The sequence below is a fragment of the Amblyraja radiata genome, chromosome 2, assembly GCF_010909765.2.
Source record: "Amblyraja radiata isolate CabotCenter1 chromosome 2, sAmbRad1.1.pri, whole genome shotgun sequence".
NCBI classification, from domain to species: Eukaryota; Metazoa; Chordata; class Chondrichthyes; order Rajiformes; family Rajidae; genus Amblyraja; species Amblyraja radiata.
The window spans coordinates 45,501,993-45,525,446 of record NC_045957.1 but is presented as its reverse complement, the minus strand read 5'-3'; the positions used below and the strand labels follow the sequence as shown (position 1 = coordinate 45,525,446).

At 41.8% G+C, this 23,454-nt stretch overlaps 1 protein-coding gene across 3 annotated transcripts in view; it reads left to right on the top strand.

Annotated features, from left to right (window-relative positions):
• The window catches only part of phf14 (PHD finger protein 14), a 241,562-nt gene that overhangs the window by 90,487 nt on the left and 127,621 nt on the right, over positions 1-23,454 (top strand). For all 3 annotated transcript variants that reach the window (XM_033045737.1, XM_033045746.1, XM_033045727.1), the window contains exons 11-14: positions 8,746-8,841; positions 10,260-10,363; positions 16,473-16,604; positions 21,528-21,696. In XM_033045737.1, the coding sequence (XP_032901628.1) occupies positions 8,746-8,841; positions 10,260-10,363; positions 16,473-16,604; positions 21,528-21,696 (501 nt within the window). The remainder of the gene's footprint in view (positions 1-8,745; positions 8,842-10,259; positions 10,364-16,472; positions 16,605-21,527; positions 21,697-23,454) is intronic.

Here is a 23,454-nt window from a genome sequence, read left to right as displayed (position 1 = left end):
TATCTGATTAAAGAACATAAAGATTTTGTATATATGGTTGGTTTTTAATCCAATGCGGTGGTAAGGACTTCCACTGAAGACATATTGGTGACGAATAGAAATATTGTCCTGCAGAAGAAGGTGCAAAAAACTCTTTAGTACACTGTTCTATACACTAAGCAGACATTGATATATATTTGAAAGGGCCTCCATGCAGCATTAATTTGTTTTTCAAACAATATACCTTCCCTTTTCCTAATTTTCAAAATATCATGGCTGTGCACTGTTTAAATAGACGTAATGAAGTTCTGTCAAATTTGCTCATCACATCAGCTGGGATTTCTTGTACTATGATAGTTTCTATTTATGTTAATTGCAATTCTTCCTGAAAGCACAAGACATTATCCTGCATATTTATGTGGTGGAATAACAAAATATAATATTTTAATATAGCTTTCTCCTTTTTTCCAAATTGGGTTAAATATCTCCACTCAAAATAATGATACTATTACATGCATAAATGTACAAACTGCCCATAAATCTGTAATAAGTTGTTCAGAGAGATTTTTAATTCTGACTGTAATGGTGGTCGGCCTGGGGTTTTTAAGAAAAAGTATGCTCCACTATGCTTACAAACAAGTACATAGATTGTCAATTCTCTGATTGCATGTCTGGAAATGTTTATGATTGTAAAAATAATCCAAGTCAGCTTCAGGAGTTAACTTAGCCTCCATGGTGAATCTTGGCATGTCTTCAGATCAAGCAGTGTAGATTTTTTTAAAATGTCTTCATATATGTAGTTAAATATTATTGTCATTGCAAAATAGAATGTTTTAGATATTACTAGACTAAGTGGGACCCGTTGGGTCCCAGCATCACACGGGAGGGCTGGTCCCCCAACGCAATATTCCATCTCTCCACCAATTCCAATATTGGTGGCCAGTGGGGGGGGGGGGGCTTTCTCGAGCGCCAGTATGGGTGTTGTGCGCTGAAGGGACTGGTTTCCAGAGGTCTAGTATGGGCATTGTGGGCCGAATGGAATCATGGGCTGGCGGCTCAGTCACTCGAGCCTGTTGTGCTGGCAACTCACTCACTCACGGCTGGTGGACTCGCAGTTGACTCACGGCTATTCCTTGAACTTCCATTTCAAGCAGGGTGCAAGGGCACCAAATTCAAGTGCAGTTTCATACCATTTCAAGCAGGGTGCAAGGCCACTAAAGGCAGCGAGTCGTGACCTCTCCCTCCCCCATCTTGCAGAGACTGAGCCACGCCCACACTTCCAGGTTCCATAGTCCCTCCCATCCTCCCACCTGAAGGGGCCTGGCCTTCATGGCGTGATTGACAGGAGAGACAATCTCAACATTTTTTAAACACTGATAACTCTTGTATTTTTCATCGATGGGCAAAATCCTCGGCACCTGATGAGCGGAGGGGGATTCTGAGTAAGATGGCCAAAAATCACAGCCGTACGTGGTAGGGTTTTTACTAAAATCATACAGGAAATGGTCAAGATTAGACTTTTAATTATATAGAAGGCAGGGCAGCTTTAATTGGGCAAGGCAACTCTAATTATGCAAGGCAGCTCTAATTAGGCAAGGCAGCTCTAATTAGACAAGGCAGCTTGCTTTAGCACTTTCAAAACCAAAAGCAAGGCAGCTTGCTTTAGCAATTTCAAAACCACAGGCAACACAGCTTTAGCACTTTCAAAACACACTTTGCATTTTCAAACTACATTTTCAAACCACATTAAGGGCACTGACAGGTCAGTAAAACCACTCACAGTTTAGTAGACATGTGTTCAGTGTTATTCACAGCTCAGACTGAGAATTGCGATCTCTCGCTCCCCCATCTTGCAGAGAACTGAGGCACCTCCTCACTTCCGGGTTTTATAGTCCCTCATGAAGGGGCGTGGCCTTCAGGAGAGAGAATCTCAACATTTTTTAAACACTAATATCTCTTTTATTTTTAATCAATGGGAAAAATCCTCTTCTCCTGCGCAGCGGAGGGGGACTGAGTAAGATGGCCAAAAATCACAGCCATTAGTGGCAGTGTTGTTTCTAAAACCAATATACAGAACAACAGGAAGTGGTCAAGATCAGACTTTAAGTAATACAGAAGATAGATATAAGAGATGAATAGTCACAGAGTAAGGAGCCTAAAAACGAAATCTTTAAAGTTTGTCTTTGTTATGATTAATAAACAATTTTAACTCCACCAATCCAGTGAGAGAGTTAACATAGTTTTGAGTATTTGTATTCCTAACGCTTTGTAATTGGACAAAAATGTCAATAGGTTTATTTGTAATTTTGTGCAAGTCGGGTGGAGTCGCAGGCAGTGAAGAAACATAGAAAATAGGTGCAGGAGTAGGCCATTCAACCCTTTGAGCCAGCACCACCATTAAATATGATCATGGATGATCACTCAAAATCAGTACCCTGTTCCTGCTTTCTCCCCATATCCCTTGATTTCAGTTGTCAAAGGATACAGTAGGATATGGATCAGTTTGAGATATTTACAGAGAAATCGCAGGTGGAGTTTATTCTGGCCAAGTGTGAGGCATTGGGATATTAAATGTAAGGGGAAAGTACACAGTTAATTGCAAGACCCGTGACAGCATTGATACACAGAGAACCTTGAAGCCCCAGTCCGTAGCTCCTTGAAATTAGCGAAACAATTAAATAAAATGGTAGATCGCCTGCATCGGTCAGAGCTTTGAATATGAGTGTGATGAAATCTTGTTGCAGCTTCATAGAAGTTTGGTTAGGCTACAGTAACAGTACCATGGGAAGATGGTGTAGAACAAGCTTATGAGAGGAAAAAGACCAAGTACTCTGAACTGGCAACTGAAGCTGCCTAGAATGGCTGGAAGACCAATATTTTCCCTGTAGAAGTGGGGTGCAGCAGATTTGTTGCTACATCTTCGACCAGTCTATTGAAGAAAATGGGGGTGAGGGGTCGCTCCCTCCAACAAGCAATCAAATCATGATCAAATTCTGCAGAAAAAAGCAGCAATTGGATTTGGATCAAAAGGAGAGACAACAATTGGGCTACAAGATGAAGACAGGAGGGTATGGAACTGAGGAGTGGTGTACCTGGGACGGCAGGTATCACCGTTGCGCCCTCTGGAGACGTTGTGGTCTTATCAATGAAACGTCAAAGAAGGAGGGTGCCCACCTGATGACCCCGATGATGTACCTACCCTACCTTTCACCACTCCAATCCCACTGCCGATATCAAGAGTGCCGACTTATCAAGGGGATTGAAACATCAAATGCTATTAGTTCTACTGAGTATTTTGTGCAGTTCTGACTGCCCCATTAGAGAGAATGTGAAGGTTTTGGAAATAATGCAGAGGAGGTTTACTAGGATGTTGTCTGGTTTAGAGAGTATTAGTTATGAAGAGAGGTTGGACAAACATGAATTGTTTTCCATGGGGTGTCAGAGGTTGGGGGGAGACCTAATAGAAGTTTATAACATGAGAGGCATAGATCATGTACATAATCAAAAGATTTTGGTGACATCAATGCTCGAGGAAGTAGCTTTAAGGGGGAAAATGTACTGGAGGTGTGCAGGACAAGTTTTTATTTACATCAAGAGTGATATGTGCCTGGGACGCACTACCTGAGGTGATTTTGTAAGCAGATATGATAATGGTGTTTAAGTGGCTTTTAGATAAGGATACAAAGAACATTTATTATCACATACACCAATTGGTGTAGTGAAATTTGACTTGCCATTGAAGCACCCAAATAAAGATAAGACACAACATTAAAGAATTTAACAATAAACATAAAAACATCCCCCCACAATGGTTCCCACTGTGAGGGAAGGCACAAAGTCCAGTCCCCATCCCCTTGTCCACCCATAGTCGAGCCTATTGAGGCCTCCGCTGTCACCGCTACGGCGGCCCGATGTTTCAGGCCCTTCTCGCCGGGTGATGGTGCTCTGGCGTCGGGAGAACCCTCTCGGCGGCTTGGGACACCTGAAACGGCCGCTTCCTTACTGGAGACCGCGGCTACCGAAGCCAACAGGCCGAGCTGGACGGAGCTCCACCAATGGCGATCTCGCCGAGAGATCCCAGGCTCCCGATGTTAAAGTCAGCACCGCGGCTGGCCGCTCCATAGACCCGCAGCTCCGCGATGTTCACCTGCGGTCTCAGCATTTCAGAGCTCCAGCGCGGCGACCCGGGCAAGGCATCGCCCGCTCCGCTCCGCGATAGCGCTCCAGCGCTGTGCCGCCACCGAAGCCGTGGTTCTGGCCAGTCCCCTCAGGAAAAGCCGCTCCGGACCCGTTGGTAGGCTGCGAGGACGGGTCGAAGATGCTGTCCGCAGAAAAGCCGCCTCTCCGACCAGGTCGGGACCAGGAAAAGCAGTTTCCCCCTACCTCCCCCCCCACCACCCACATAAAAAAGAATAGACCTCCAAACAAAACACTTTTTAACACTAAAAATTTAAAAAAGAAGTTAAAAGACAGACAGCTGCAGGCTGGGCAGCCATACCCAACTGGACAGTGCCCCCTTGTTTGTGAATAGGCAGAGAACAGAGTGATCCTAAAACCGGATGTCTGCCTCGCCAGCAGCCTATGTCATTTCGACATTTTTTGTTATTTTTAGTGTCTAAAATTGTATGTTTTAATGTTTCTCGGTATGCTTTAGGTGGGGGGGGGGGTGGGGGGAGGGGGGAATAGGGGGAAACTTTTTTCAGTCACTTACCTCGACAGAGATGTGATCTTTCTCCATCCCCCCCTACGGCCTAACAACTTGGATTGGTGCGGCCTTTCCTGGAGACTGGCCCAGAGCTTCAAGCTGCAAGTGTGGTGCGGACTTACCGTCGCGGGCCGGGCGATCCTTTGCCGAGGATCGCTGTGGAAGGGCTCCGACCGCGGGGCCTGTGGACTTTAACACAGTGAAGCCGCGGTCTTCGGTAAGAAGAGGCCGACTTGGGAGCTCTGTGCTGCGGAGTGTTCCGATCCGTCCCGACGCCGGAGTTCCATCGTCCCTACGAGAGGGCTTGATCTGCAGACTGTCGGCAGAGGCAATGCTGAGGGTTCAAAAGCCCCGACCACCACGGGTGAACAAAGGAGGAAGATGACTGAACTTTATTACCTTCCATCACAGTGAAGAATGTTGATTCCACTGTGGTGGATGTTTATATTAAATTTAGGCAGGCAGCAGGAGCTAGGCCAGTGCAACATCCTGATAAAACAACCTCCATCCATCAAGGGGTTTGATAGTAAAGAGCCACTCCTGAAAGAGGTCCAGGACGTTGTGAAGAGAGCAAGAGCTGGCTCAGCCCCTGGCCCGAGCGGAGTCCCCTACAGGGTCTACAAGAACTGCCCCTTGTTACTGAAACGGCTGTGGAAGTTCCTGAAAGTCATCTGGAGGAAAAGTGGTGCAGCAGTGGCGATTCGCTGAAGGAGTCTGGATCCCAAAGGAGGAAGATTCCAAGACGATCGATCAGTTCAGAATCATCTCCATGCTAAGTGTTGAAGGCAAAATTTTCTTCAGCATAGTGGCGAGGCGGCTGACCAACTTCCTCTCCAGCAATGGATACATCGACAGCTCAGTGCAAAAGGGAGGCTTATCTGGAGTGCCGGGGTGTCTAGAACACACGGGAGTGGTGACCCAGCTCACCAGAAGCCAAGGAGAACAAGGGTGACCTGACAGTGCTCTGGCTTGACCTGGCCAACGCCTACGGCTCCATCCCGCACAAGCTGATCCAGACAGTCATGGCCAAGCATCATGTGCCGGGCCAAGTGGCAGATCTCATCCTGGACTATTACAACCAGTTCAGCATGAGAGTCTCATCAGGGTCAGTAACATCAGAGTGGCACAGACTAGAGGTTGGGATCATCACAGGCTGTACCATCTCTGTGATCCTTTTTGCCTTGGCGATGAACATGATTGTCAAGTCTGCTGAGCCAGAGTGCCGGGGCCCTCAGACCAAGTCAGGAACACGCCAACCACCAATCAGAGCCTTCATGGATGACCTGACTGTCACCACTGAGTCAGTGCCAGGAAGCAGGTGGATCCTGCAGGGGTTGGAGAAACTTGATTGGATGGACAAGGATGAGGTTTAAGCCAGGAAAATCAAGGTCACTGGTGCTGAAGAAGGGCAAAGTCATGGACAGGTTCCGCTTCAGCATCGAAGGGTCACCAATCCCAACTGTCTCCGAAAAGCCAGTGAAGAGTCTTGGCAAGGTGTTTAACAGCAGCCTGAAGGATACAGCATCTGTCCAGGCAACCTGTCAGGAGCTGGCGAGCTGGTTGAGAGCAGTGGACCAGTCGGGGCTTCCCGGCAAGTTCAAGGCATGGATTTACCAGCATGGTGTCCTGCCAAGGATACTCTGGCCACTGCTTGTCTACGAAGTCCCAATATCCATCGTAGAGAGATTGGAGAGGAAAGTCAGCAGCTTTCTCAGAAGGTGGCTGGGACTGCCCAGGAGCCTTAGCATCATCACCCTTTACGGAAATAACACCAAGCTCCAGCTGCCCCTGAAGTCCCTGGAGGAGGAGTTCAAGGTGACTCGGGCCAGAGAGGTGATGATGTACAGGGACTCCAGCGACCCCAAGGTGGCTCAAGCAGGGGTGGAGGTGAAAACTGGGAGGAAGTGGAGAGCCGGCGAAGCCGTGCTGCAAGCAGAGTCCCGGATACGCCACAGAGTCCTGGTGGGAGCAGTGACTCGGGGAAGAGCAGGCCTGGGAATCTTCCCATCTCCCCAGTTTGACAAGGCCAAGGGGAAGGAGAGGCGCAGGCTGGTCCAGGAGGAAGTGAGGGCAGTGGTGGAGGAGGAGAGGTGTACCAGAGCAGTTGGATTGAGGCAGCAGGGAGCCTGGACAAGGTGGGAGCAGGCCATGGACCGAAAAGTCACATGGACTGAGCTCTGGCAGGCTGAACCACAGCGCATCAAGTTCCTGGTCCAGGCAGTGTATGATGTCCTGCCCAGCCCATCGAACCTCTTCATCTGGGGCAAAGCGGAATCTCCAGATTGCCCGCAATGCTCAGGCAAGGGGACGTTGGAACACATCCTGAGCTGTTGCCCAAAGTCTCTTGGGCAGGGCCGGTACACATGGCGTCACGACCAGGTTCTCAAACCCATTGCAGAAGCCATCAGCATGGGAATCAGCAGCTGCAGACGAGAACGCCCCACCACCCAGATGATCACCTTCGTGAAGGCCGGAGTGCAGCTGCCAGAGCAGCCAGGAACCACAGCAGCCAGGAATCAGTCAGGAATCCTGGCGACTGCGCAGGACTGGCAGCTTTCCGTAGACCTGGTGAAACAGCTGAAGTTTCCACAGCACATTGCCATGACCACCCTGAGGCCAGATATCCTCCTGGTCTCAGAGGCGACCAAAAACATCGTCTTGTTGGAACTGACAGTGCCGTGGGAGGACCGTCTGGAGGAGGCCTACGAGAGGAAGATGGCCAAGTATGAAGAGCTAGTCATAGACTGCCGTAAGCAGGGCTGGAAGGCAAGGTGTATGCCCATCGAGGTTGGCTGCAAAGGTTTTGCAGGGCAATCGCTCTACAAAGCCTTGAATGCACTGGGCATCAACGGAGTGGCAAGGAGAAGGGCCATCAAGAACACCACAGAGGCAGCGGAGAAGGCATCAAGATGGCTCTGGATCAGGAGAGGAGGTCCATGGGGAGGAGCGAATGCCACCTGAACACAAGTCGTGGTCTGATTAACCACGGCTGGGTCGCCTGGGTGAGGGTGTCTGATGTTGAAAGACCCGAAACACCCAATGACCCTAGGTTACATCACTGATGATGTGTTCAGGAGCATCTATCGATGTATTTGTATCAATTGTATTGTGTTATTTTTTACTTGTCTGGCTATATCGTAACTCAAATATCACTGTACTTTAATGGTGCATGTGACAATAAATGTGAACTTTAACTTGATATGAATCGCGTTCAGGCAGAAGGGATTAGTTTAATTTGTAATTCTGTTTAGCACTTCAATTATGGGTCAAAGGACCTGTACCTGTTCTGAACTATTCTTGTGCTTGACCTTAAAACCTAATGTATTGTTAAATACAATTCAAACAAAAACACCAGTAAATTAACACTGATGTTTTTGAATTCAAATAAGGAAGTTATCTGAATAGCACACAGACTTTATGCGTGTGCATTTCTACGGTGTTGATGAAGCTGGATGATATTCTATATCAAAATCACACTTGGGAGAAGATCTTGCATGATATGTAATACAAAGGAACTGCAGATGCTGGTTTATACCAAAGATAGACATAAAATGTCTAAGTAACTCAGCGGGTTAAGCAGCATCTGGAGAAAATGGGTAGCCGACTTTTCGGATCGGGACCTTTTTCAGTCTGAAACATCATCTATTCATTTTCTCCAGAGATGCTGCCTGACCCGCTGTGTTCCTCCAGCATTTTGTATCTATCTTTTGCAGGATATGTTATTCCTTTTGCACAGTCATTCTATAATACATACAACTTAATGTATGTTGGTATGGTTTGGAATCAACAGATAAAATTTCTTAATTACTGCCTAATCTTGTTTTGTATGATTTTTTGTTGTTCTGAATCCATTGCACTTTTATGTTTGTTTCCAATAGTACTGATGAGGGAATTTGGATTGTGCTTTTTTAAAAGCAGCCTTTTCTCTGCTGAGACTGAACTTGTAAGTTTAGAGTGCCTCCTATTGAAAATGAAAGAAAAAGCAGACTGGGATAATTTATCTTTTTTGTTTTAATTCTGTGCACTATTTTCTTTACTAACACATATTTCTTTGTCATCAGTTGTTTGAATCCTTAGAAAACCTGAGAGATAAGAATGGCAAATTACGTCGGGAGGGGCAAATGCTGTGGAGTAATCTCAGTAACATAGTTGGACAGGTTAGTAGACATATTCTGTTGTGGTTATTTTAAGCAGTGTTTCTTTCAATCCCAATATAATTTTCTGATTATTATGATCAAAATTGTACGAAGTATTGATATGAAAGCAATACAACACGCTTGTATGATCTGTGTAGTTTTGTTTTAGAAATAATAATTGCTATTTTTGCATAAAACACATGTATATCTTTCCATTTGCAATAACCGATTGACATGCCATTTGTCAATGACTTGCCCTCCCCCCCCCCCCCACTCAACCCATTTGATTTTGATTTTTGGTATGCAGTAATACAAAACTGGCAGTAACTATTGCCCTGTAGCAAAAATAAAGATATACTAATTTAAGCCACATTGTTTTGATTAACAAAGGCAGCATCATGAAAAAATAATTGCATTTGGTTCTTCTGCCTTTTCATTAGTAAAAGACAGTTGTGCCTAAGTATACAATTGTAATGCTGTTTGGTTATCTTTTTGTTCTTTTCATAATTTTTTAGGAATACATTTTGAGTGGGTGAATTAGTTAATTAGAATTGCAATGAATGTAGTATTAGATGAGGGGCTAATAAATCTAAATTGGATGTAAAAATATAATTACTATAGTGTAAGGAGAATGAATAAATCACATGGGATGAAGCATTAATAGCACTTTGCAATAAAATATTTTATCCTGAGTATTTTAAAATTGTGAATTTGCAGAGAGCACCTTGTATTTATTAGCAAAGATTTGTCAATGAGAAATAAACGCATGCACAGACACAAATGGTACTTGGGTTGTCTTGTGAAACTATAAAGCTAATGCAGGTAGGTTCTAATTGTAGTGTTTGAAATGGATTTTGCATATCAACTGCAATATCTTAGTTTTGATGCCTTACGCCAAGTCAGAAAATAACAAACCACAATTGGCAACTGGGCCTGCTAATACATTTCCAACCTCATGCAGTAAAACTGGCAGCAGCAGGATTCATTTACACAGCTTGCATGACACTTTTTTTTCCAGTTGGCTGAACAGATGCAGGCCCACTGTGAAATGACTTTGATAGATGGTTGCTGTCTGGGAAGCGAGCGTGCTGCAGATTAGTGGAAACCCAAAGAGAATCTTGCCTGTTTTGCAGGGAGTATGGTCCAATAAGATAATTTTTCTAATTAACCTATAGAGCACCAATATATCTCGATGCTGTGGAAATAATCTTTAGACAAGACTCTTGGTTTTTTCTCCCATAAAGTAGCATGTCCTTATCTGTCACTTTGAAAACTTGTGGACATCATTGTTCTGTAAGTTGTTTATTTGAAAGATTTGAAATTCAAATCACAGTTTACTTTAGAATTTAAGCATATACTGTGTGAAACTAAATTGCACCATATTGAATTTCATTTTGCACTAATTTTCGGGTTGTCTAAAAATATTTTTTCATTAATAGAAATTGAATTTTCCTGTGATTTTGCGTACACCCAAGGAAAGACGACCAAGTAAAAAGGATGGGGGAACATTAAAATCGTTATCACCTCCAGCAGTATTGTACAGGTATTCAATTTTATTTTGGGTTTTGTCCATCTTCCAGTCTATATAGTTAAGTTTTGGTGAAATTAATTCTGTCTGGCATTGTTTATGTCCAGGAAAATGATCCAGGACAAGGGGAGTGATCAAGCTGACAACATAAACATGGGTAACATTGGAAGCAAATGATGGAAGCTTTGAATTACATAAGAATATTAATTGAGCGAAAGATCCAAAATTGTTATAAAATGATTTCAACATGAGCAGATGTAGTCTGCAAATTAAGGTTAGGTCTTTGAGGAGCGGTTTACAGTCAGTTCTATGTAGGGATGGAATAAATTTGCAGCCCTTTTATGCAAACAGCAATTGATGCGAGGCAAATTGTTAAATTTAAATCTTAGATTGATAAATTGTTGTCAACCGAAGATGTTAAATGTTATGGGCTAGCAGAGCTGCCAAGTAGTACGGATTTTCCATATTTAGTATGGAAATGGGATAAGAATACGGATGTATGGATTTGCTTTGTAAAATACGGATTTTTTTTTTAATCGGCCCGACCCTGTTTCATCTTGTTGCTTTAATAATGCAAGGATATAAAAAGTCATACTGTAACTCTAAAAATTATAGCAGATTAAATCTATTAGTATTTTAAATTTCAAGATCTGGATTATTATTTTTGTAAGCTTTGATCTGCCTGTCCTGCTACAGGTTTAAACAGCGTTGTCAGTTTAGCGTGACAGCGCTATGAGTTCTAATTATAGCACTACCAGCTGGGGCTTTACACATAGCGCTATGGCCACAGCGCTATGGGTCAGACTGTTCGGGGAGGGAGAAGGAGAGAGGGAGAAAAAAAGGAAGGAAAGAGGGAGGGAGGGGGGGGGGAGGGAGAGGGAAAGAGAGGAAGGAAGGAGAGAGAGCGAGGGAGGGAGAGGGAGGCTTCCAAAATGGCTTCTACATCATCATCTGGTGCTAAAAGCAGGAAACAGCCGTTCAAACAGAAGTATACAAAGAGATGGCAATGAATGCACTGTCAAGTAAGGTGCGTAGAAGACATGTCAATTAGTAACAAAGTTATGCATTCTTGTACTCTTACATGGGAATGACCGCACATAACAAATAAAAAAAAATTCAGCAAAATGGCACCGCGTAAAAATACAGATTTCCTCAGCAAAATACAGATTTTCAGGTACTAGAATACTGAAATGCTCTGACAAAACTTGGCAGCTCTGGGCTAGTATATGAAGTTAAATCTCCATTCAGCCATTGAATAGTGAGGGTAATGTCCAATTCACTGCTACCTCATTGTGGACAGTTTAAAAAACAAAGTGTTTAACTTCAAATATGCAAAATTGTAGCAGCCTGAAACCTATTTTTTGTTGTAATATCTAATTTATATTGATCCCACTAAGAAATGTCTTGTGTTTTTAATCGTGTTTTTATGGTGTGACTTTTTGTTTCGAACAATATGGGACTGAACATATGATATTATCAGGGGCCCCAGTTTACGAATAAGGGGTAAGCCATTTAGAACGGAGACGAGGAAACACTTTTTCTCACAGCGAGTTGTGAGTGTGGAATTCTCTGCCTCAGAGGGCGGTGCAGGTTGGTTCTCTGGATACTTTCAAGAGAGAGCTAGATATGGCTCTTAAAGATACCGGAGTCAGGGGATATGGGGAGAAGGCAGAAACGGGGTACTGATTGGGGATGATCAGCCATGATCACATTGAATGGCGGTGCTGGCTCGAAGGGCCGAATGGCCTACTCCTGCAACTATGGTCTATTGTCTATATTCAAGATTAGTAATTTACAGAAATATAGGTGGGAAATCAAGTTATGAGGAGGGTCCAAAAAACCTGGAAAGGGACACAGAAAGGCTTAATGAGTACACACAAAATTGTACTCCAACAAAAGTTACAGCGTCTTGGGTTAGCATACAAATCCCTCCACTGTTTTATCATGCTGAGCATTCAGTAGAACATGCCAGAATCAGTACATGCAGCAGAATAATAATTCTAATGGATAGTCGTTCAGTTCAAAGCCCTACAGCCCTACCTTGTACTATTGAGCATGAATGGCATTCACTCCATTCTCAATAATGATGAAGCCTCCGCATGCGAGTGCAAAGGGGTTTGCAACTATCTTTAGTAACACGCGTGGAGTGAATGAAATATCTCTGCCTTTTCCTGACATCCTTGCCATTACAAATAAGTACACATCTGCATGGTGACCAAGCCTCTGGGCTACACCATTGATCCACAGACGTAAATTTGAGACTCTCTTTGCTGGACATGGAATTTTAAATCAAGTAATGAAACAGATCTGTGCTGGAAAACGTGAACAAATGGAGAGAGAAACTAGGTGAACCAGTAGGAACCTATTTCAGGTAACACATATTCCCTGTCTTCATTTCCTACCCTTAGTGGTCCATCTAGATTTCTTCTCTTTTATTCACCTTTCCATTCCCTCCCTGCACCACCCCACCCTGTTATGTAGATTTCTATCCTTCACCTGATCCCATCTACCCCCACAATTATCCTCTTGGTTTTTTGGCTTCTCCTTAGTACTCCCCGTCATATTTTCCCTTCCTCCATCCTCCCACCCCCATTCTGGTTCCATCTGTGCAGCATCAATTCCTTATCTGGTTCCACTTATCGTATTTGTCTCTACATCTCCCCATCATCACTCCATGTGCCCATCACCTTGTACTTCACCTGGTTACACAGAATACCTATCTTATCCATTCTTCATTTGGTTATCTTCCTGCTGCATTCTAAATCCTGATGGAGGGTCTCAACCAGAGACATTGACCCTCCCTTTACCTCCACAGATGCTCCTTTGCTGCTGAATTTCTCCAGTAGTCTTGTTTTTTTTTTTAAATTCGTTCATTGATGATTAGTTGTGCTAAGTCCAGATCTAATTTATGTTATGATGCAAATGTACACAGAGCTGAATTCCAGGGGTGCAATGGCACTGATTGATCTTGATATGAGAGACAGCATTTGGCTTTATATGGCATCCAGGAGGCTTAATAAAATTGAAGTTGAAGAAATTTCAGGAACAGAAACTATCTACATCCCATCCAAGACAAAGCAGTTTACTTGAGCTGATGCAACATAGTTGCAGAGTAAGCTAGTAACATTTGCACTGCAGCTATTTATCAAGATGACAATGTCCGATTCTCCAAAATCTTTGACCTCTAAAACCTATAAGAATAGCTGCAGGTGGACGCGTATTATCATTCCTTCATCGATATCATATTAAGAACATGGGGCATGCAGCGTAATAGCACTCACGATGTTTCTTCACCAAGTGCATGGTAATGGTTCAAGGCAGCTTATCACCTTCTCTAGCATAACTAGAGATGGGAAATCAGTACTAGATGCGCCAATATTAATGATTTATTTTAAATGATAAATTGTGTTTGATATTGTGCTTGGCTGTGAGTGAATTAAATGTCGTTAACATATCTGAAAAAGTTGAAGTTCAGTTAATGTTTAAAAAATAAAATCAAACTTCTAACAAAAAAGTGTTTTATGCATTCAGCAGCATGTGTGAGGACAGATTATTCACTCTTGCACACAGATTTAGAATTCTTATCAGACAGCACATAAAGAATGGAAGTAAACTGATCTTCTCTGATTGGCACACTGTGAACAGCAGGTTGGTATTGGAGCCCAGGGCATTGACACTCTTTATGAACTGACTGAGGGGTCCAAACATCATATTTGTTAAGTGTGCTGTTGATTCTAAACCAGGTTGGAGTGTGAATTCAAAGGAAGATGTAAAAATCACAGTGGTATACAGAAGCAGACCCTTCAGGTCACCATGATAATAACAACCATTTTGCTTATCATAACTAATCCCACTTGCCTGCAACAGGTCTGTAGCTTTGCCTATTCAAGTACCTGTCTAAAAGGTGCGATGTAGTGATTGCACCTGATTTCACTACATCCTCCGCCAGCGAGTTCCACATAGCAACCACTGTATTTCTTTTTTTAAACTTTTGCCCAAGTCTCTTTTAAAACGTTTTTTTTCTCATCTTAAACCTCGCCCTCCTATGGATATAGACAGCTGAATGATAGGACAAAAGTGTGGCAAATGAAATATAACTTGGGGAAAATTTTAAGTTATTACTTTAATTACAAAACAGTAAAGCAGATATTTTAAATAGGAGAGATAAGGTAATGTTGATGTTCTTGTACACAAGTCACTGAAAGCCCCCTTAAAGGTGCAGCAAGCAATAGGAAGGTGCACCAAGCAATAGGAAGGTAAATGGTGCATTGGCCTTTATCACAAAACACTTGAATCTTGAATTAAAGATGTATTTTCTGTAATTGTATCGGGCCCAGGTGGGATCGAACAGTTTTAAAAATAGATACTCATGCCACAGAATGCGTGCAGTGCAGATTCACTAAACTAGTTCAAGTGTTTGCCAAATGAGGAGAGATTGTCGACTAGTCCTGTATTCGAGTTTGGAAGAATGAGAAGAAATGTCATTGAAATTTACAAAATTCATGTTGGGCCTGATAAGTAAGACGCAGGAAAGTTCTTCTGTTTGGTGTCCATAATCAGTCTCAATAAGTTAGGTCATTTAGGACAAATACGCAAATATTTTTTTTTCACACAAGGGTGATGAATCTTTGGAATTCTCTATCCCAGTGTGCTGTGGATACCTAGTTGTTGAGTTTGTGCAAAACAGCAATGGCTATATTTTAGTCTGCTAAATAAATCAAGGAATCTATGAATAGTGTAGGAAAATTATGTTGAGTTAGAAGGTCAGTCATGACAGAGCAAGCTCAAATGACTTAATGCTGGTTCTATTTCTTAATTCCAGAGTTAAATTATTATTGCTTTTGAAATAGCTTAAGAATGCGTACCTCTTATATTACAGCTTTTTCATTAAGTAGCAAACTGAAAATATAGCTACTGTAAGTAAATCATCCCAGTAATAGTAACACAATCCTTAGTTTTCAATTTTACAGTATTTGGTTTGTATGAGTTTATTTTTAGAAATCAAATCAATTACATTAGTTTGAAGAAAATAAATCAGTTAAGTATTCTGTGCTCAAGAATAACATTTCTCCTAAATTTGTCACAGATTGAATATAGTTTATTGTCAAGTGTACCGAGGTACAGTGAGAAGCTTTTGTTGCGTGCTAACCAGTCAGCGGAAAGCCATAGATGATTACAATCATGCCATATACAGTGTATGGATAAATGTTAAGGGAATAACATTTAGTGCAAGGTAAAGCCAGCAAAGTCCGAACAAAGATAGTCCAAGGGTCACCACTGAGGTATATATTAGTTCAGGGCCGCTCTCTAGTTGTGGAAGGATGATTTGGTTGCTTGATAACAGCTGGGAAGAAAGTGTCCCTGAATCTGGAAGTGTGCGTTTTCACACGTCATTGTTGTGCTGTAGGATTAGTGGGGAATATGTATAACCTTTGATTTAGGTGTCATCCTGGAGGAAATTTAAGTTTGGTGTGTGTGATTATAACAGATGATTGTAAAGTTGAACAGCCTTAATTCACACATGCTGTAATGTAGGTATAGTGGCAGATTATTATATCGTTCAAGAGATCGCTCCATTATCTCTAGTCACTTAAGAGACAGCATGGTATTAGGAGAATATCGTATTACGCATGTGAGCTCTTCACAAGACTATCATAGCTTTTCTAAAGATAAATCTTCATAACACAGTCTTTTGATTAATAGTTTGTTTATTGTTGAAGAAAAACTAAGATATTCATCCAACCTTCTCTGACTCGTATACTCTAATCTTCGTCAGACTTCAGCATATCGCTTTTAAACGTTAGAAAATTCCTCATGTCTCAGCATAACTCCACATGGTCAAAGGATATTCCTTCCTACCATGTTGAGCTCCAAAACTAAACTAACAAGTTACAGCTTCTGCGCAAGAATCTCAGCAGCAAATATGCCACCAACTACGTAATAAATCCCACCCACATAATTACAGGCTGGCAAAATTTAAAGGCAAATGCCATAATTAATGACACACACATTAAAGCCAAATAGCCACTACAGTAGGTTCATAATCACTTATTCAACAGTGAATATCAGTATTATGCTCTGGTCGGTTGATTCTCGATTAAATAGAATTAATATTTTTTTGCAGTTGTGGAATTTGCAAGAAGAATCATGACCAGCACCTCCTCGTCCTATGTGACACTTGCAAACTCTATTATCATCTTGGCTGCTTAGATCCCCCCCTCACCAGGATGCCCAAAAAGACCAAAAATAGTTACTGGTAAGAATTTTTCACTTTACTATGCATACAGAGAGTTTGTATTGTATGTAGAGTTTTTAATGCAAAAGAGTGAAAATATGCTGCAATTTTAATGTTCCAATTGGTTACAATCCTTTTTACAACTTTCATTTTGTAGCTGGAAGAGAGGAAAGGCAGGGCAAAGCCTGGCAGATAAAGGGGTTTTCTTGATAGGCAGATGGTTCGACAAAGGCCAGAGAGGAAAGGACAAAAAGTATGAGACAACAGGATTGAACGCGAATTGAGGCTGTAGGAGCCAGGGAGAAATGGATGCGAGTCCAGGTGGGGGGGGGGGGGGGGGGGGGGGGTGTGCTGTGAGCTCCCCACGTGGAATATGAGGTGCTGTATGGGTGTGGACTCGCTCTGGCAATGGAGGAGCCCACTCATTCCGCAACTCCTTCGTTCGCTCACCCTTCCCTCTCAAACCACCCTCACCCTAGGTATTTTCCCCTGCAACCGCAGGAGATGTAACACCTATCCCTATACCACCCCTCTCACCTTCATCCAGGGACCCCAGCAGTCCTTCCAGGTGAGCCAGAGTTTCATGTGTACCTCCACTAACCTCATCTACTGCATTTGGTTTTCCTGATATGGCCTCCTGTACATCGGCGAGATGAGGCGAAGACGCAACGTTTGTTTTATGGAACATTTGCACTCGGTCTGCCAAGGCCTACTAGATCCCCCAGTTGCTAACTGTTTTAACTCCCCATTCTCATACTGACTCTTCTGTCCAGAGCCTCCTCCATTACCAGAGTGATGCCACATGCAAACTGGTGGAACTGCACCTCAAATTCTGCTTTGATAAACTGCAACCCAGCGGTATGAATATTGAATTCAGCAATTTTAGGTAACTACAAACTCCCTTCTTCTCCCACCCCTCCTGGATTCACACCAATTTCTCCCCTCTTGCTTTTCTTCCACCTATGTTCCTTCCTCTAGTTTTGCAATTCACAACTCTTCAATCCTTTTTTTTCACACCTTCTGTCTTTTCATCTCTGGCCTTTGCCCAACTATCTGTCTCAACCTCTCCCTCACCTCTATCCACTTTTACCTGCCAACCTTTGTACCGCCCATCCTCTCCAGCTTTCTCCTCTTCCTTCCCCCCACAATCAGTCAGAAGAAGGGTCTGACCCGAAACATCACCTGTTTTTTCTCCAGAGATGCTGCCTGACCCACTCAGTTACTCCAGTGTTTTTTTAATATATATCTAGAGTTTTCTGAGGAGGAAATTTGGTCCTAAAAGTCTATTGTTTGAGAAATAATCAAATAATGTATGGAATAGGAATGTCACGGTTTGTTTTTGTTGGAGCGATGTTCAATTAGTTTGTATGTTTTTGGTGCCAATTATAGCTCCATTAGTTGCACTTTCACTTTAATATCATAGATGCAGATTTAAGCATTTCAGCATTTCCTAAATGCTCACTATCAGAGGTAGTAACTTTCAAATGAGGTACCCAGTCAGCCCTCTCTGATGGTCACATAAATCCCATGGCGCGAGAGTTATTCATAGTTTCTTGGCCAAAATCAATCTCTGAGCAATATTAGAATGAATTTAATCATCAATAATTTATTACTGTTTGTGAGACCTTGCTGTACACAAGTTGGTTTTATGTTTCATATGTTACTGTACTGCAAAGGTACTTCATTGTCAAGTGCTTTGAGACTTTCTAAGCAGGATGTAAAAGTATCGAAATGAATTGACGTATGAAGTTTCGGTCCTTTTTTTTACATTTGCTCTCACATAGCAAATTGTTTTATAAGATGTCTAATGTCAGGAATTATTTTGATCACAGTCAAACTGATCACATGTAATATAGATTAGATGTTTGAGAAACATAACCCCTTTAAGTTAAATTTAGGCAGGTATCAAGAAGCAAGTTACTGAATTAAGAGAGCCGCTGTTGCTTTTAATTGATAATTTATTCCGTTGGATTTCAGTTTTAAACATTTTATGGCTGACCATGTTCTGGTCTGTATATTTTGTTTTCCTGTAAAGGTCCAGATTTTCTGAACACAAAAACATCTATACGCTCATACTTGTGCGTTCTGTGTACAAATTAGATTGTATTAAAATTGGTTTGTAGAGTTTCAATTTTAATTTCTTCCTTTGTAAAGAGAAACCGTCTTTTACATTTGAAATTGTCTATCTATACAGTGGCTTACAAAAGTTTTCATACCCCTTGAACTTTTCCACATTTTGTCACGTTACAACCACAAACGTAAATGTATTTTATTGGGATTTTATGTGATAGACCAACACAAAGTGGTGCATAATTGTGAAGTGGAAGGAAAATGATACATGGTTTTCAAATTTTTTTACAAATAAAAAACTGAAAAGTGTGGCATGCAAAAGTATTCAGCCCCCCTGAGTCAATACTTTGTAGAACCACCTTTCGCTGCAATTACAGCTGCAAGTCTTTTGGGGTATGTCTCTACCAGCTTTGCACATCTAGAGACTGAAATTTTTGCCCATTCTTCTTTGCAAAATAGTTCAAGCTCAGTCAGATTGGATGGAGAGCGTCTGTGAACAGCAATTTTCAAGTCTTGCCAGAGATTCTCAATTGGATTTAGGTCTGGACTTTGACTGGGCCATTCTAACACATGAATATGCTTTGATCTAAACCATTCCATTGTAGCTCTGGCTGTATGTTTAGGGTCGTTGTCCTGCTGGAAGGTGAACCTCCGCCCCAGTCTCGTCTTTTGCAGACTCTAACAGATTTTCTTCCAAGATTGCCCTGTATTTGGCTCCATCCATCTTCCCATCTGACCAGCTTCCCTGTCCCTGCTGAAGAAAAGCACCCTCACAGCATGATGCTGCCGCCACCATGTTTCACAGTGGGGATGGTGTGTTCAGGGTGATGTGCAGTGTTAGTTTTCCGCCACACATAGCGTTTTGCATTTAGGCCAAAAACTTCAATTTTGGTCTCATCTGACCAGAGCACCTTCCTCCACATGTTTGCTGTGTCCCCCACATGGCTTGTGGCAAACTGCAAACGGGACTTCTTATGGCTTTTTTTCAACAATGGCTTTCTTCTTGCCACTCTTTCATAAAGGCCCGATTTGTGGAGTGCACGACTAATAGTTGTCCTGTGGACAGATTCTCCCACCTGAGCTGTGGATCTCTGCAGCTCCTCCAGAGTTACCATGGGCTGCTTCTCTGATCAATGCTCTCCTTGCCCGGCCTGTCAGTTTAGGTGGACGGCCATGTCTTGGTAGGTTTGCAGCTGTGCCATACCCTTTCCATTTTCGGATGATGGATTGAACAGTGCTCCGTGAGATGTTCAAAGCTTGGGATATTTTTTTATAACCTAACCCTGCTTTAAACTTCTCCACAACTTTATCCCTGACCTGTCTGGTGTGTTCCTTGGGCTTCATGATGCTGTTTGTTCACTAATGTTCTCTAACAAACCTTTGAGGCCTTCACAGAACAGCTGTATTTATACTGAGATTAGATGACACACAAGTGGACTCTATTTACTAATTATGTGACTTCTGAAGGCAATTGGTTGCACTGGATTTTATTTAGGGGTATCAGAGTAAAGGGGGCTAAATACTTTTGCACGCCACACTTTTCAGTTTTTTATTTGTAAAAAAATTTGAAAACCATGTATCATTTCCCTTCCATTTCACAATTATGCGCCACTTTGTGTTGGTCTATCACATAAAATCCCAATAAAATACATTTACATTTGTGGGTGTAACGTGACAAAATGTGGAAAAGTTCAAGGGGTATGAAAACTTTTGCAAGCCACTGTATATGATCCACAAATAACAATAAATATCCATATATTTGGCAATAAATTAAATCTTAGCATGCTAGTGAAAGTGTGCCCAAGATGAATACACATTTTATTTTGCAGAACTGGCAGCTGTCCTTTCTGTGAATGCAGGCTTGATCTGTGCTCCAGATCACATACTTGTGCATCACTTTTAATTAGTCTGAACACACTCTGCAAGATAAGATCATTGCAGAGAAATTGAGTTGTATTGATTGTTCTGTCTCACCTTTGTCATGCTTTTATGAATTCTTTTGAGCCTTAATGTACCAAAGTCTAAATGTTGTGGGGGGGGGGGGGTTAATTCCATGCCCTTTCCTTTGTGGTTCATGAGATTTTAAAATATATTTATATGCTAAGCATGATTGGATTTGTCATGGGCCATGACCTATTTGAAGATGTGCAATTTATATCCCTGTTAAAAATCCTCAAGGGTAAGAAGTGTCTCATTGTTTAGTCTTTTATGTAGCTCATTTTGTTCTGATTCATAGGAGGAATTATTGTGCACTTGTACTTCAGTTCTGTGTGAAAAGCAATTGACCAGTTTGCAGAAAATATAATGTTTCTCATTTCAGGTAGATATGAAGCATGTTTTCTTTGTCAGGAAACTCAGGGAATCATGTTATTCCCAATAGGGACAACACTCAGAGTGAAAACGTTGCCCTTTAGGTCCCTCTAAAATCTCTTCCCTCTCACTTTAACCCAATGCCCACTAGTTTTAGAATCTTCTATTGTAAAAGGTCTGTGAGCGTTCACTTTTTTCATGCCCCTCATGATCTCGTACACCTCAATAAGATCACCCTTCACCCTCCTATGCTCCAAAGAAAAAAGTACCACCCATTCCAATCTTTCTCTGTAACTTAAGATCAGGTCAAAACTCCGTAAAATAGGAATTAAAGTTATTGCTAGCTGTGACTTGGTCACACATTGTGGTTGTCAAGTTTACTGCAGTATTGAGTAAATATTTGGAAGGAACCCAATTGCTATCACTGAAAAACACAGTGGATAGCAATATTGAAATCTGGAGAGCGTTCTAGTGAAATGTTATAACTTCATGCAGAAAAGGGTAATGTAATTTTACTTTTTTTCTCTTTATCTCACTCTGCTGAAGCTCTGTTCTATCCTCCAGGCAATGCTCAGAATGTGACCAAGCAGGGAGTAGTGACTTGGAGGCAGACATCACCATGGAAACTTTACCAGATGGGACCAAGAGATCAAGGAGGCAGATTAAGGAGCCTGTGAAATTCACTCCATTGGATATTGTGATTGAACCAAAGAAGTTCATGAGCAAAAATATGGTAATTTAATCCCCTCTTCCTCGATAGTTTTACTGTATTTTTAAAATGCTAGACATTATGATAGATGTTTTGCAATGGCCAGATGGCAAATTGTTTGCAATGGCAATGACTTTGCCACTATTTAATGTAATTACTGCAAAACTTAATTTCCTCAGTTTACACATGCTGTTAAACATGAACGTCTCTGTCAGTAAAACCCTGCTTCTGTACATTATAGGTTGCTGTACTCTAAGCATTTGATGGAGTTTGAGAACTACAGCTATTTCACACTATTGGTATAAAGATCAGTAAAATTGTTGTGCCTTGTTGAATGTGGTGGAATCATTGTTTTAAGTGCACAAAGATATAATTGCTGAATAACTTCTGAATCTTAAAACAAATTGTATGTAATCCAATGGGGGAAAACTTTTTTTAGTTTCCTTTTGAAATATTTCCTTTCAACCTTACTTCATGCATGTGTCCCAGTTTTTACTTCATTCGGTGAAATATGTAACATTAAATGTGCAGTTTACATCTCTCATAATACATCCATCAGGTTAGTTGCCAAGCCAGGTTGATTTTGTCTCAAAGAAAGCAAAGTACAGTAGATCCTGGAAATCTGAAAGAAAAGTAGCTCATGCTGGAAATACTAAAACATTGTCAGACACAAAATGCTGGAGTAACTCAGCAGCACTGGCAGTATCGCTGGAGAGAAGGAAGAGGTGACGTTTCGGGTCGAGCCTCTGTATTCCACAATTTGAGATTTGTAATAGAAAAAATCTTATGTAGTTAAAGTGCACATTGTCAGATGTTATTAAAGGGTATTTTTATACATTTTGATTTCACCATGTAGAAAATACAGCTGTGTTTATACATAGTCTCCCCATTTCAGGGCACCATAATGTTTGGGACACATGGCTTCACAGGTGTTTGTAATTGCTCAGGTGTTTTTAAATGCCTCCTTAATGCAGGTATAAGAGAGGTCTCAGCATCGAGTCTTTCCTCCAGTCTTTCCATCACCTTTGGAAACTTTTATTGCAGTTTATCAACATGAGGACCAAAGTTGTGCCAATGAAAGTCAAAAAAGCCATTATTAGACTGAGAAACAAGAATAAAACTGTTAGAGACATCAGCCAAACCTTAGGCTTACCAAAATCAACTGTTTGGAACATAATTAAGAAGAATAAGAGCACTAATCCCAAAGGGACTGGCAGGCCAAGGAAGACCTTTACAGCTGATGACACTAGAATTTTCTCTATAATAAAGAAAAATCTCCAAACACCTGCCTGACAGATCAGAAACACTCTTCAGGAGTCAGGTGTGGATTTGTCAATAACCACTCTCCGCAGTAGACTTCATGAACAGAAATACAGAAGCTACACTGCAAGATGCAAACCACTGGTTAGCTACAAAAATAGGATGGCCAGGTTACAATTTGACAAGAATTACTTAAAAGAGCAACCACAGTTCTGGAAAAAGGTCTTGTGGACAGATGAGACAAAAGATTAACTTATATCAGAGTGATGGCAAGAGCAAAGTATAGAGTAGAGAAGGAACTGCCCAAGATCCAAAGCATACTACCTAATCTGTGATACACAGTGGTGGGGTTTTTTTTTGGCCTGGGCAGGTATGGCTGCTGAAGGTACTGGCTCACTTATCCTCATTGATAATACAACTGCTGATGGTAGTAGCATAATGAATTCTGAAATGTATAGACACATCCTATCTGCTGAAGTTCAAACAAATGCCTCAAAACTCATTGGCCGGCGGTTCATTCAA